Below are 14,957 nucleotides of genomic sequence, written 5' to 3'. Positions count from 1 at the left end.
TTATAAGATGTTTTCATTAACTGCTTCGTGCCAATATGGTTAGCATACGAGCATTTTGCTCAGAAGATCCTGGTTTACTAGTTTGGTTCCCGATGGAAGCTCATATTTCTCTGGTCATATGTTAAGCAATGTGTCTAAGTCTTATATAACCTCGGTGCTAGATGGAATACTAATCAATTAATTTACAAAATCAACTAAAATGCTTTCCCATTCAATACGAAATGTAATTCTCGAAGATACCCTGTGTACCATAGTGTATATGTGAACTTCAGAATAGCTTTGGTTGCATAACGGAAAATTATATATCATTAGCAGGAAACAATTAACTAATTTTATTAATTTTATGGTTAAACAAAAAAGACGAAGGAAATGCACGATTTGAGCTCGTCACACACATACATACTACACACATCAATGTAAAGAAGATATTGTAATAATAAAAAAGAGAGAGTGGGGGGATAGGTGTTAAATAAGAGAAAAATAGGGCAAATTAAGATTTTTTTTTTTTCAAATTTTTGACAGCTGTTTCATTTTCTTAATTTAATTGTTTCTTCAAATTAGCGTCTCTTTTCAGCGTCTGAGGTACGAAAGAAATGGATCGACAGTTAGTGATGATTTCAGATTTTTCGCAGGGGGTGAATTTCAATGCCTGAAGGGATGCTGTACTACTAAAATACTGAAACGAAATTAAGTATTTCAGTTTAACGTCCCACGATTACGCCCTTTAGGACTAAGAGAGACGGATGATTAAGTCAAGTGAAGGATGATGGAAGAATGGTAACATGAGAATGTGGGAGAAAATGAAAGTACCATAAGAAAACACACGGACATGATTTTGTACATTACAAACTTACTTGGCCGCAGATCGAACCACGGGCCGCACGTAGCAAAGGTAATGCGAAAATATTTCCAACCCTATTAAGCATGAATGAAAATATGATTACGAGATTAAGTTTCTGTATTTCGGGGCAGAGTTGGAGATTTACTCTGTGGTAATCTTTTGAAATTATCATTGCCTACAATTCAAGGTCGGAATCTGAATTACCCTAACGTGTTCTATGTTCTTCCAATGGTTATAAACTCGAGTAGCAGCCACAAAAGTAAACGGAAAACCGTGTTAGCTAATTGTAAACAATTTAATCTAAACTGAATGCATCTGCATAGTATGTATATTTGTATTATATATATATGCTGATTAGACTTCATTCTCAGTTCTTGCCAGAGATAAAGAGAAACATAAAGGTGTACTACTTAATATGTAATGCCTTTAAACCAGTGGAAGCTCTATTTGGAAACTAAATACAATGGAATATGATAACGTCCACGATAATGCACTCAGAGTAAGAGAAACGGATGACTAAGAAGAATTGGATGATGATGAAAGAATTAGAGGATAGAAATTGTGGGAGGAAAGGGAAATACCTCGAGAAAACCCACGGACACGTTGTTGTCTACCAAAAATTTGCTTGGTCAAGATCGAACTATGGATCCCAAACGCCAGGAGTAAGCGCTCTACCACTGAGCCACCGTGCCTAACTTTCTAATATTTAGAGATAGAAACACCTTTCTAGAAGCTAAAAGGCTTCCACATCCACAGACAGCACAACCAGTGGGACAAACTTCGTACGTCTATTAATCCAGACTGATAACCAGACCTGTGCCCAGAGGGTTGCTCCTGATCGTGTGGAACCTCTTTCTGCGAAATCCCGACTTTTTTTTAAATTTTAGGAAACCTATTGGAGTTGAAAACCTCCAAAAGCTTTGGACCCTTCTCAAAATAAATTTCTGCTTACGTGCTTAATGGCAACTTTCTAGGTAGCAAATTAGATAACATGCAGATTCTTCTGAAAGCTAAATTAAAGCTTATCCTTCATAAACCCATATAACTGCTTCTCACTGAATACATATAGGCCAGTTTTTAAAATGAGAATATTGTTGTTCCAAAGTTTTAATGGCACCTATCAAACATTTGTAACAATACGGCCGAAGTTAGGGCTACCAATCATGATCTTCTCTGGCTGAACAAATTGGTTCATGGCTTAGAAATTATATTTGCGTTGTATGGATCCACACAAAACACAAAATACTGAAACTATCCGAAATCTCGTACAAAAAAACATATTGAATCTATAATCCCCAACTGAGAAATTTGGACTGGGTGTGCTGATCCATGGTTACCGTTTAGGCAACACTGCGACTGGGGATTTTCAGAAGTTTCTTTACGATAATGTAGCTTAATTCACAAAATTGTACTTGTTCCTAATGGATTCACAAACAATATGAATGTATAATATCAAGCAAGTTCGTACTTTAACTTTGGAAACAAAGATTGTTTTAGTTAGCTAAGCACCGTTCCCACATACGAGCTGAGAGCCTGCTCCTGCTCCGTAACCGACCAGAACGTTATTTCGAGCTTGATGCGACCAGGATGTGACCTTTGACAAGTGTTCATGAAAGACTACTTACTGTACTGCCATTGATTTTTTCAAGTTCATACGTCTGGCACAATATTGGCTTCACTTCTTCTCCCTGGAGAACACCAAAACACTCAAAACATATATGGAATATCTGTGGTTTTATCTAGCGGTTCTCACATCAAACCAAGACTTTGTGTGTAATACTATGTACGGTATTCTGGTAGGTTGCCGCATTATCTTTTTATTTTTTCCATTTTCTTTTTTGATTAAAGTAGTCTACTTTCTTCTGGTACTAATATTATTATGCAATTTAAGATTGAATGGTTCATCATGTTGACGGGAAATCCTGACCACGTTAAAAGACTCAGCAATATTAAATTCTTGTGAATTCTGTATATTCAAAAAAATATTGTTCAAAATCAGTTCATAATAAAGGTTGTCGAGATTTGAAATCAGCAGGACTAGAAAACGACGAGTGGACACGGTATCGTTTCCCACAACTCGTGTTTGATATTGTTTTCCACGATTTTACCGCACCATTTTCATTGCACTTTTATCAGATCACATTTTCATCAAGATTCAAATACATCTGACATAAAAGGTAAGGGTTCCCAGGCATTTTTTTGATAATCTGTGAACAAGTGGTAACTGTTCTGGCCTTTGGTCCAGGCTCTTATCCAGTGGGGTCTAGGGGGGACGGCTCCCCTAAATTTTGGCTGCCCCCTAAAATTTTCACGGTAGACTGGCAAATGAACTATAATATGGTTACATCTGCCCCCACTAACTTCAGCTGGGCCACCCTACATTTTTGGGTTGGCTACAGGCCTGCAGGTCTCATTAGCCTTGCAGCTTAACCCGCCGTATTAAGCGCCGTGGAGTCACACTCCATGACTAGAGAAATTTTAGTTTTCTTAAAACTGTTAAAGGACTTTGTGCTTAAAATATACATGGGCAATTGTCAAAAACATTGCAAAGAAAATATTAAACAATTTAATCTCTCTTCAAAATAAAATGCACATTAAAATAAGATAAATAAATATTGCGGAGTGAGACTCAGCCCCTGCGCCTTGATGTTACAATTGACCACGCGTGCTAGGGAGGGTTAAAAAAAAAGAGCATTAAGCTAAAATCAAATGAACAGAGAACATCATTATTAGTACAATAGCTTCATTAATTGATATAATTCCATTTTATCTTTTAACGCACTTCTTAATATTATCTCCTGTTATATAGTGTTCAGTTTTTCATTATGCTAAACAACTAAAGAATTGGACTCTATATAATGATAAAAATGAAATTAAATATTTTTGTCCCTTGAATTTTGTCTACCCCAAAAATCTAGTTGGCGTGGGATGAGATCGAAACAGAAACCATACACATCAGTCGTGAAAGCTCTATCGTTGATTCACCGTGGCCATTATCAGTACTGTGCGGTATGGGGAAGGGGGAATCGGGCGATGGCCTCGAGTGCCGAAGTAAAGGGGCGGAAAATTTGGGAGGAAAAAAGAAAAGATATATATATATATATATATATATATATATATATATATATATATATATATATATATATATATATATAAAATGGAAGGAAAAAGTAATAGAAAAGTGCTCAAATTCAAGGGAACGCAAGGTTTAATTTTGAAAGTTTTATTACGCTTCGCGCCAACTATGGTGGCGCTTTGGGACTGTTCTATCTATCTCACTCACATGTACGAGGGATGGAGGAGCCCTCGTATACTCTTGCTCCGGGCGCTGATTTTCCACGACACGGCACTGGCCATTATTATATGTATATATAATAGTTTGGGTAGTCGCAAGGATAGGAAAAGTAATAATTGTAACAAAAAATACACATGGTAACGTTCGAAGCTCAAAGCTGACCTTATATAACCCTTCTGTTAATTTTAACTCATTTCTAATATTCCACTGCAGCCTCTCTGTAGAGATAACACATAAGAAGTAGTATTTATGCTCCCAGAGTATCTCCAGGACATCCAGAGTATCAGGCCTCTCGCACCTGAATATCCACATCGTTCTCATCCAGTCGACAAATTCAATCTGGATTCTTCTCATCTCCAGCCTTATGTTAATCACATTCTGCCCGAAAACAATCCTCTTACGGCACCGATCTCTATATCTGACATCAATTCAGTTGTAGCTCACAGACGTAACACAGCCTCTGGCATGGATTCTATTACATATAGACACATTAAAGAAAGACCTACGTAGTATTATATCTGCTTTGTCACATCTTTACCTTTATTCTTCGCACTGGCTTTGTACCTGCTAACTGGAAAATTTCTAAAACTCTTATGTTTCTCAAACCACATAAACCTGTTGCCTCTGTTAGCTCATATCGTCCTATTCAACCAACATCGACCTTCAGTAAAATACTGGAACGTATCATTGTCAAACGTCTTCATTCATACCTGCCACATCACGATGTTATTCCACTCGAGCAAGCTGGTTTCCGAACTTCGTTCAGCGTTAATGACCAATTGCTTCGCCTCTCAAATTTCATCTATAATCACTTTAACAGAGGCAACTCGTCCTGTTTGGTCCTGTTTGATCTCGAGAAGGAATTCGACAAGGTCTGGCATCCCGCTCTCATCTACAAACTCAAACTCAAACTCTGCCTATTGCTTACCTTAGATTCATCTTTAATTTTCTTAGCTGTCGACTGGCTTACGTCTGTATCAACACTAGTCTTTCATTTCCTATTTTTCTTCATTCTGGAGTTCAGCAAGGATCGGCTTTGCCGCCCTTACTATATATTCTATTCGTTTCCGACTTCCCAGTAATCCCAAATAGTGCAGATACTGTTAAGCTTTTTCAGTATGCCGATTACACTGCACTTTTTGCGATGGGAAAAACAATTCATCAGCTTAAACTAGCTCTCCAGAATGCTATCAATGCCTTTGTTGATTGGTGTTCCCACTGGAGACTTATAATAAACCCAGCAAAAACTCAATGTATTGTATTTCTTGCTCCGAAGCATCGTTCCCTTGTACATCGCAACCCAACACTCTTAAACCTCTCTCTACAAGATGTAACTTTAAAACCTACTCGCAGTGTCAAATATCTAGGAGTAATCTTGGATCATAATCTATCCTGAACAGCACATCTGAAGGATATTTCCAAGAAGGCGTACTCTCACCTCAATGTTCTGAAAAGTCTTGCTGGAACTACCTGGGGACTCCATACTCATACAATTCTTAACACACACGAAGTTTCTTCCGCCCTATTCTTACGTACGGATTCAGCTCGGATATCGACTCCGACCTCATACTATGAGAAATTACGCATCCTGGAACGTCATGCCTGGCACATTGCTTTTCATATCAAATTACTAAGTCCCACTCAAGATCTCTATCATAGACTTACATTTCCGCATATCTTATATCATTTAGAAACACTACGCACTAAATATATCACCCAGCGCCTGCACAAAAATCATCTATCTCTTCAGCAAACTTTTGACGACCAGGCCCGAAGTACCTCCCCCGTCGCTGCTCTGTTCCCTCCGCTCTCATTACTATTCACTTTGTACCGTTACACTCTACCTCCAGACCACCCCGACGCCGTCTACTACGAGCCCTACGCTACAACCGGTCATCTATCTCACATATGGCCATCATACGCACAGTAACACCTTCTGTACTAACAGGGCTCCTGTGTCTTCATTGATGCCTAGCGCCGCCCCTAGGCGAGAAGATAATCAGCATTTGTTCAAAATAGGCGGATTATATTCATAGCCTTGTAGATGTTTACGTTCCCCTATGTTTTAACGTAACGCTACCATGGAAACAAAAGTGTCAACCAGTGGAGGATCTAGAAGTTAAAAACTGAGGAACCAGTCAGAATCCAGATTATGATAAGTATATCAAGAGTTCACTACAAACTTTCGAAAATTTATAAATAGTAGTTTTATCTCATTGAAATACTTGGGGGGGGGGGCTAGGCCCCCAGCTCCGGGCTAAATTCAGCATTGGTGTCAACTCCTGATTTGAGGAAAATCTGAGATTGAAATTAGAGTAGTTGTTATTGGAGATTATAAATGGATGATAATCGTGTGTAGTAGTTTTGCTAATTTCATCAAAAGTAAGGTATGCTTTAAAACTAAAGCGTACTTACTAAATCTTAAAAGAAGTATTGAACTAAATTTGAAGAAGAAAATCTATTCAGTAATATAATTGTGAAAAGAAAATATCTTAAAGGAAAAAGTATCTTATTTCATTAGTGATTTAAAGATGTTAAACTTGCTTGCTGATTAATAAATTTTGATCATTACCGTGAACTGAACCCATATTTTGGCATAGGGTAGCCAAAATTCTTTTACTGGCAGGGAAAGTTGAAATTTTTGAAAGCATGGTAAAGGCAACTAACATGATTTGTGGCTAGTTTTGTTTTAATCCCTCTACTCCTTCCAACGAGTAAAATGATTGCACTTCCAAGCACAGCACAATATTTTGCTACTTTGTTAGAATGAAAGAGTTTTGGTGAACAAATATGTAATTACGATTTTAACTTAGTGACTTTAAATTCATAATAATGACTAAATCCTTTAAACCAGTTTTGTTCTGTATAATACTAAAGTTCATTCAACGAACCTTCTGATCCTGATGTAAACATTGTAGAATGGTATTACTCCGCCAGTCATCGGATGATTGGCTATCTGTCACCGCTTCTTTCGAGAAGCACGTGCTTGTACCCTGTCGGCGTTTTGCATATTCCCCGCACGTAGCCATATTGTAAACTGTGATTCGCGCATAAGGTGGGCCAAACCCAGTTTCTACGCATGCGTATTTTCTTTTATTGCATTAATTCAATTTAGTTCTTAGATAGAGTGTTGTTTCTGTTATTTCACTGTAAGTAAATTGTATTTCTGGTAATGAGCCCTATAAACAACAAAAATATTGAAAAACAGCTTACTTGACAATGGACTATTTTCTTCTGCCGTATGGATGCGACAAGGCTCTTTAACCAATAAAATGAAACAATCACCACGTGTATTTGTTTACATGAGGTAATGAACGTTCCTTGAATGAACTTTACGTATTTTATTACTGCATATAAAATTACGTGATATTACATTTTCTTGCCATTTTCTCGAGAAGCGGAAGTGACGTTACTGTATGACGTCATAGCCATGAGGAAAAACCGTAACATTTGAAAAAGGTCATGAGAAAAGTAACTTTAAAATAGTTGAAAAGCAGTGGATGATATTAGACACAATTTATCTTAAAAGTAAGTTTAGACTTCACAAACGAATTGCAGTCTATGGCAATAAAGTCGTGGATTTCTCAATTTACAATCTTCGAAATGAACGGAGTTTCAACTTATTTATTGTGACAAGCTCTGTACGAATAAAAAAGAGAGTAACGAATGTACAGTACAAACGCTACACTTTTGCTTTGATTACACTTGTGAACGATTTTTTTTCAAACTTGAGTATATGATCATTATGATATATAGATATAGAGTATACTGCATTTGATTCAGTACGGCTACTGAATAGTTTAACTCGTGCTATATGAGATCTCTGTACGTTTATGATACGGGCACGGAATCCGGAAAGGAAAAACAAAAAAAAAAAAAAAAAAAAAAATCCGGATTTCGGAAAAAATCTGAAAAAATCCGGAATTCGAAAAAATCCGGAATTTGGAAAAAAATCCGGATTTGGGAAAAATCCAGAATTCAGAAAAATTTCGATTTCGGAAAACCTGCAATTTTGAAAAGATCCGGAATTCGGAAAAATTCGGATTTTGGAAAAATTATTTTCCTTTTTGTAATCCTAAGAATTTAACCCGAAAAAATATAAGCACACCGAATTTCAAGTTTTTATTCCAATTCTAAGTACCTAAAACATGAGATTATAGGTCAAAAAAAAAAAAATAAAATAAAATAAAAATAAAAATACATTTAAATAACAGGAAAATTCTTCATCCTCTCTTTAGACGGTGTCTTTCCACTTGCGACAGTCCTATTAGCGACAGGAACTGTTAACTGTTCTATAAACGACCGATTCAATCTGTTAACTGCCCTATGAGTCACCGATTCGTTCATACTAAGATAATGGAAGAAGATAAGGTTCTCTCTTCTTTAACTTGTTTCATGCTAAGGTGATTTTAAAATGTACTATGAAAAATTAAACTATACCTCAATTTAATACGTGAGAATGCTCTCATTATATTAACAATCTTTTATAATCTTTTCCTAATATTATATTTTTTGAATTAATTTCTATGAATACATTGAGTATATCAAGGGGAAAACTAACTAAATACTTAGAGTAGCTCCGCCTCTGTCTATGATTCTAATATAATTAAAAATTTCATGGTAAAATTATACAGAGTATAAGTTTAGATTGAATGTGTTTATGGCATAAGAAAGAAATCAGAAAGAGGTAGGAGCGCCCGAAGAAAATTTTCTAGGGAAGGGCTGTATCACGTCTGGTGTATCTGATATTTAATATATGCGGTTTGCTACATTACGTATACATTTTTGTGAGCCAGGGGGACAACCCCTGACTTCCCATCGGGCGCCCATGGAAAGAGGATGTTCACAACTTGAGGATATCAAAGAAATTCAAAAACACGGTGTATTCCAAGAAATTATTACACAAGTTACAAATCTCTCGCAGGACTTAACAGTTCGTCTGGTTATAAGGTACTGTTTTAGATTACTACAGGACAAGTTTTTATGTATAAGTCAAAACAAGAGAGGAAGGCGAATTAAGCAATTAGTTTACGTTTTAGTAGTTTACAATAGAGAAGAATTAGTTTAAAGACTTTGTTTAGCTTTTGGATTGTTTAGAGTGAACTGCATTGGAATTGGTGGGATTGGATGATAATAGCCAATCAGATGTAAGGGATCTCAAAAGCTATCTTTTGTCATTGACATTTTTTTCTTCATTTTGTTCACGGCGAAACTGTTACACGTTTAAGTTTTTCAAAATAAAATATATGACTGGGCTTAGTGAGTAATTACATTTGAATCAAATTAAGTGCAGAAAACAGAGCTTTTGAAGAAAGGGGATATTACAACTGCATTTTCAATAATTACATAGGAATATACTTTTCATGGAAATATCCCTGTTTACTCGTTAAGTTATTTGATATGTTCTATGTCAAATCTAACTTAAAATTAAAATAAGTTTTATTTGCACTCACAGTAGAGGAAAAATATATTTAACGAACAGTATCACTGGCACGTACATATTTCATACCAAGGTTGTTCGGGCGCTAATAACGCCAGAGGCAAACATACTTTACGAGATGGAATCATATCATCTTCCATCATCTCCATGTAAATGAGCCGGTCGCTCATAGGACAGATAACAGTTCCTGTCGCTAATAGGACTGTCGCTTCTGAGACTAATTCCTTTAGACCCCCTAAAAATTCAAAATATTCACTTTTGGTAATTTTCCTATGGGTTAATTCCGAAAAGCTACAATCGTGCTAAATTTAATCATTGGACCCCTACAGGAAGTGCTCAATAATTTATATCAGCTCATGTAGTTTTATATATAGTTAAGATTTTCTTTTTAGCTCTTTCTATTACCAGCATCAAACAATGTAAACTTGTTATAAAAATCGATCAATTTAACATTGATAGTTAGGTAAAAATTACTACAACAATATCATAATCGTAATATATTTAATCCATTGGATAAAATTCACATGAACAATATATCTCAAATCTAGAATAACCATTTACACTAAGAGTATACCTAGGTAAATGTGGTTGAAATACATCCACTCTAGTTCCAAACATGATTTTCAAATAACAAGAAAACAAAACACAAAATAGTAAATTCAAATATTTAATTGTTTTTGATTCTTTTCTCTCAATTTTTATGGGCTATATTTACATAGGAACAATGAGTAAATTTGAAGTAATAATTCAAGGGACAATCCTCAGAGGTACTACAAAGCAAACAACTGCTTGTCCATTGGGAGTTTTCAAAGCCCAGTAAGCATCAAGTCGGAGCTGAAATGATAAGAAACCATCATTCTTTGTAAAAGTAGATGCTAATCTTGTAATAATCATTTTCTAAAGTTAGATTATTAAAATAATCACAAAATAATCTTAAGATGCTGATTTTTATTTTCTCAAACTTGTCCACCTTAAGATCCTGACATGCTAAAAATAATACAAAATTTATCTTTGCTTGACTTCATAAGTGAAAATAAATGAAAGAAAATGCAACTTACCACGATCATAGATAATGTTATACTACAGAGAAAATATGAACCTGAAGAATCTTCAATGTTGCTATCCATCTAAATTACAGTGTTGCCAGGATAACATTTCTCTAAAAATCTAAGTAAAGGCAGCCACTAGAGGAACGAAATTAACTGCATTTGATTACGTATCATGTTGTTTTGGTATGTTGTGAACTACTATTTCAATGACATTATTATTTAATTTTAGTAACTGTATGTTAGAATTATTTTGTTTATTACAAACTCAATACATTTTACTATTTAAAAGGTAGTTTACAGGATTCCAAGATAACAAGATACGTAATCAAATAGAGTTGAGTTCGTTCCTCTAGTCGCTGCCTTAACTTAGATGTTATTCGGGGAATACTGGAAATTCTCCGGGCTCATGTTTTCTGTTGTAGAATAACGTGATCTATGATTGTGGTAAGTTGCACTGCATTATCTCCTTTCACTTATGAAAACCAAGCAAAATATGGTAAATTTTCTATTACATTTAGTATACTCTGGCATGACATCCTTGTCCACATTTTAATAATTGACTCTCGTTTTTTCTTTTTAATTTTCGTTACATCATCACCCTTAGAAAAAAGTACGATAATTATTCCTGTTGTGCTATACGATTACGAATCATGATCCTTTACTTTGGGGAAGATTGTAGACTGAACGCATGGGCGGCGATTAGGGGGGGCAAAGGGGGGCAGTTGCCCCCCCACTTTTTTGAAGTTACCCATTAATGTATATATATCTAGTTTCATTTGGAAATGTAAAATTATTGTATGTAGACCCTATTACTGGTTCATAGAAAAAATTATGCCATATAATATTTGCTGTTGCGTGAGTATGTATTGGTTGTCTTCCCGTGGAGATAAGAAAGCTACAAGAATTGCGTTGTGATTGCCACGGAAAATGGCTGAAAAATTAATCTATTGGAGCGCAATTCCAGCGTATTTTTATTTCTTCTTATACCAGCCATACACTAACGTATTTTTCAGCCGTAACCATAAAATTTCTTGCGCTAGTCTTGTTAGCAGCTGTCAATACGTTAGTGTATGGGACCTGGCGTACGTTTACGTACCGAATTTTCATACGCTGGAAAAGTCTGGGTGCTTTTAACTTCGAGCGTAAATACGGCGCGTAAAAACGGCTCAGATGAAAGGGTTTTCGAGCAGCAGGTGGTCTCTTGCCCTTTCCACGGCCTTCTCCCCGGTCTGGTCTTATTGTTTTCAGAAGAGAAAACCTGTTCTTGTGTTGTCTTCGCGAATCGTTGCTGAGGTTTGCTGGTAGACTCACCAGAAATCATCATTCCAATCTAGTTTCAGTCTTTCTATACAATACATGATTTCGGCTAAATTAATATTTTCTATTGCACAAAACGAGACATTACTTCCTAATTAAAATTCATAATTAATTTTCAGTACATAGAGGAAAAGGTATTTAAATCCAATACTTTCTAATTAGAATTTGCAAATGATGAGAGCTCCTCCGTGGCTATATGGTCAGCGTAAGCTTCTCCGGCTCAGGACTTCCTGTTCGATTCTCGGCAGCTCACGCAGTTTGAATCTCACTTCTCATATAGCCTCGCTGTCTGAGAGGTCGATAAATTCAAACCCAATCCAATCGGACATGATGTCTTTCGACAACGAATTTAACATTAAATTAATATTTGACAATTAGTCCCCCCCCACACACACACAGAAAAATGAAGTCACACTTTAGAGTTGCTCATATTCTGATATTAAAAAAAGAAGTATAACATGACTTTTAATAGCACGTGACCAATTCCCGACAAACTAAAAATGTCATGCTATTTAGAAAAGAGAGAGAAAGCAAGAGAAGGGAAAGAAGGTAAGGGCAACCAACTGTAGAGTACGCAGGAATTTATTTCGGGAGCGGTCCAAACTCAATTTGAGGGTATTTTATATTAAAATTCCTAAAATTGTCCCTAAAATTAGGCTAAATTTACACAAAAGTAGAAATTTGGGGGGGGTCCGGACCCCCAGGACCCATCCCCTGCGTACGTCCCTGGCAACCAACATAAAATGTTACTTCCAGACATACTTTCTCGTTCACTTGGTTCTCTCCGGTCGAATATGAATAAAAATGTCCCCAGTAGCAAAGATAAATTACATTTCACTCTTATGAAGAACACTCCTTCACCAAACAATGTTCAAATTTAGCTTTCTCATATTTTGTTTTGTCCCACGCTACCCGTACAATATTTTTGAAAGAAATCACTACCAGCATAGAGGCTACAGGTACCTACTAGGTATATTTAAGAATGAAAAGTAATAATCCTGACCTTCAACAAGATATTATCTCGATATCTGCCTGATAAAACAGCAAAAAAATTGCGTTTGACTATCGAAATTCGGTGAAAATTTTTTGCTATTTCGACCACCTGCTGCTTGTTATTTTAAGTACCTTCTCAATTTTACAAGAACTTGTAACAAAATAGGTTCAGAAAGTCACTATTTTTTTCCCGTGATCTTAACATTACTCGTGAAAAAGAAAATGTGAGAAACCGCAATACATGGCCTAATGTTTCTTTCTTTGTGAATTATTTCAAACCTCAGATTATACATATATTTAAATTTAATAGAGCTAATAATCCTATTTCACCATTAATGCTCACATACTAAGTCTAAATAGCACAATCATTGTACTGCTCGCTTTAGTGTGCTTGCTTTTCAGCCTAAAAGTTCTAGTTCAATCCAGGGTACCAGGTATGTTGAATATTTTTCAACATTTTATTATATCTCGTCATGATGGGGACTGTACCAACACTTATTTGAAAAGCTTAAGTAGACTCAAAACAGAACATACCTAACACCAAAATTGAAATGACACCCATTTGCAGGAAACAGGATTACACTCATAATAGTTCATGTTAACTTGTAGTATACCATTAAAGCATTTCTCAATTTTTGTGGCGTGGTTACTAACAATTCTTCCCAGATAAACGTTAACTTAAGGTCTATTACCACAAAATATTAAATAACAATGAATATCTGACACTTAAATAATTTCTTTCACGAACAACTCAATCATTTTACTGAGCTCCTCTGTGGCTAAACGGTTAGCGTGCGTGTCTTTGGCGTGGGAGATCCAGGTTCGCTTCCCGGTGGGAGCTCATGTGGTTCGGATTCCATGTTAATCAGTAGGTCTCGTCTCATATAGCCTCGCTGCTCAAAGGGACGTTAAATTCAAAATCAACTCAATCGTTTTATTATGTTTATAAGTAGCATGTCCATCAGTGTTAGAAGGATTTATATAATAATTGACACAACTTCTTACTTAATAGTGTTATTTTAGTGTCATTTTTACTACTAGAGCTTCGAAATTAATTGATATTGTTTTCAGTTTCGTATAACATACAAGTTTGTTTACATTTTTCTTTTTACTTTCTGCTTAATTCCTTATAACTACGCTTTCTTACAGTGAAATATGTCTTATTCAATGAATACAAGAACTATGAGTATTAAAAACATACAATTCGACGGATCTTTACACTGAGAAAAATGAAAATTTAAAATAAAACAGATCTGTTTATTTTCTGAATCAGTAAATGGAAACTCTTCCGACATAGATTGCTTCAAATCATTGGTTCATAAGTTGGGAAACAAATGTAATAATAATAATAATAATAATAATAATAATAATAATAATAATAATAATAATAATAATAATAATAATAATAATAATAATAAATTTAAACGAACGAATGGATTTGGTTCAAAGTGTCTTTAATGAGTTAAAAGTTTAAACTTCATTTGAAAAAGAAATCTGAACTAAGATTGGGTAGCTGAGTTAATTTTAATAAGCAGTTGGATGTTTGTACCAACATGTAGTGAAATTTAAACAAACCAGTCATTCAGAATAGTTTAACTTTGTTTCAAAATAACCTAATCTGAGGTGAATTGGAGATTAAAGTGTTGTGAATAGCTAATGTTTGGTCCGAATTTGACTAAGTTCGAAATTAAATAAATTAAGGTCTATATTGTGGTAATGCTTCGTGATAATATGCCTAATATGATAGCTACGCCAAATTCATGAAACAGCTATAATCATTTGTAACAACTCCATATTTTATTATTTGCAGTTTATGTTCCCTTATAACATACACATGCAAACCTTTTTTTTAAAGACAAATTTAATATTTAGTACACTAAATAACTATAATAATTTTAATCAAGCGTTAAAATTATCTTACTTTTCGTAATCAATTGTAGTTGCGCAAAAACACAGATCTATTCGCTTGAAATGGAAAGTACCAATGACGGTAATTGGGTATGAACACTAAAAAGGGGGACA

General features: G+C 35.3%; 1 protein-coding gene across 1 annotated transcript in view; it reads right to left on the bottom strand.

The window, feature by feature from the left end:
* Positions 1-10,194: 10,194 nt before the first annotated feature.
* LOC145663578 (NPC intracellular cholesterol transporter 2 homolog a-like) overlaps positions 10,195-14,957 on the bottom strand; it is a 45,657-nt gene continuing 40,894 nt past the window's right edge. Inside the window, exon 4 of the mRNA XM_081729692.1 lies at positions 10,195-10,410. Coding sequence (XP_081585818.1) covers positions 10,324-10,410 — 87 coding nt within the window. The 3' untranslated portion in view covers positions 10,195-10,323. The remainder of the gene's footprint in view (positions 10,411-14,957) is intronic.

Source organism: Thermobia domestica, chromosome 11, assembly GCF_964235325.1.
Source record: "Thermobia domestica chromosome 11, izTheDome1.hap1.1, whole genome shotgun sequence".
In the NCBI taxonomy this organism is placed as follows: Eukaryota; Metazoa; Arthropoda; class Insecta; order Zygentoma; family Lepismatidae; genus Thermobia; species Thermobia domestica.
This window is presented reverse-complemented; position numbering and strand designations above follow the sequence as displayed.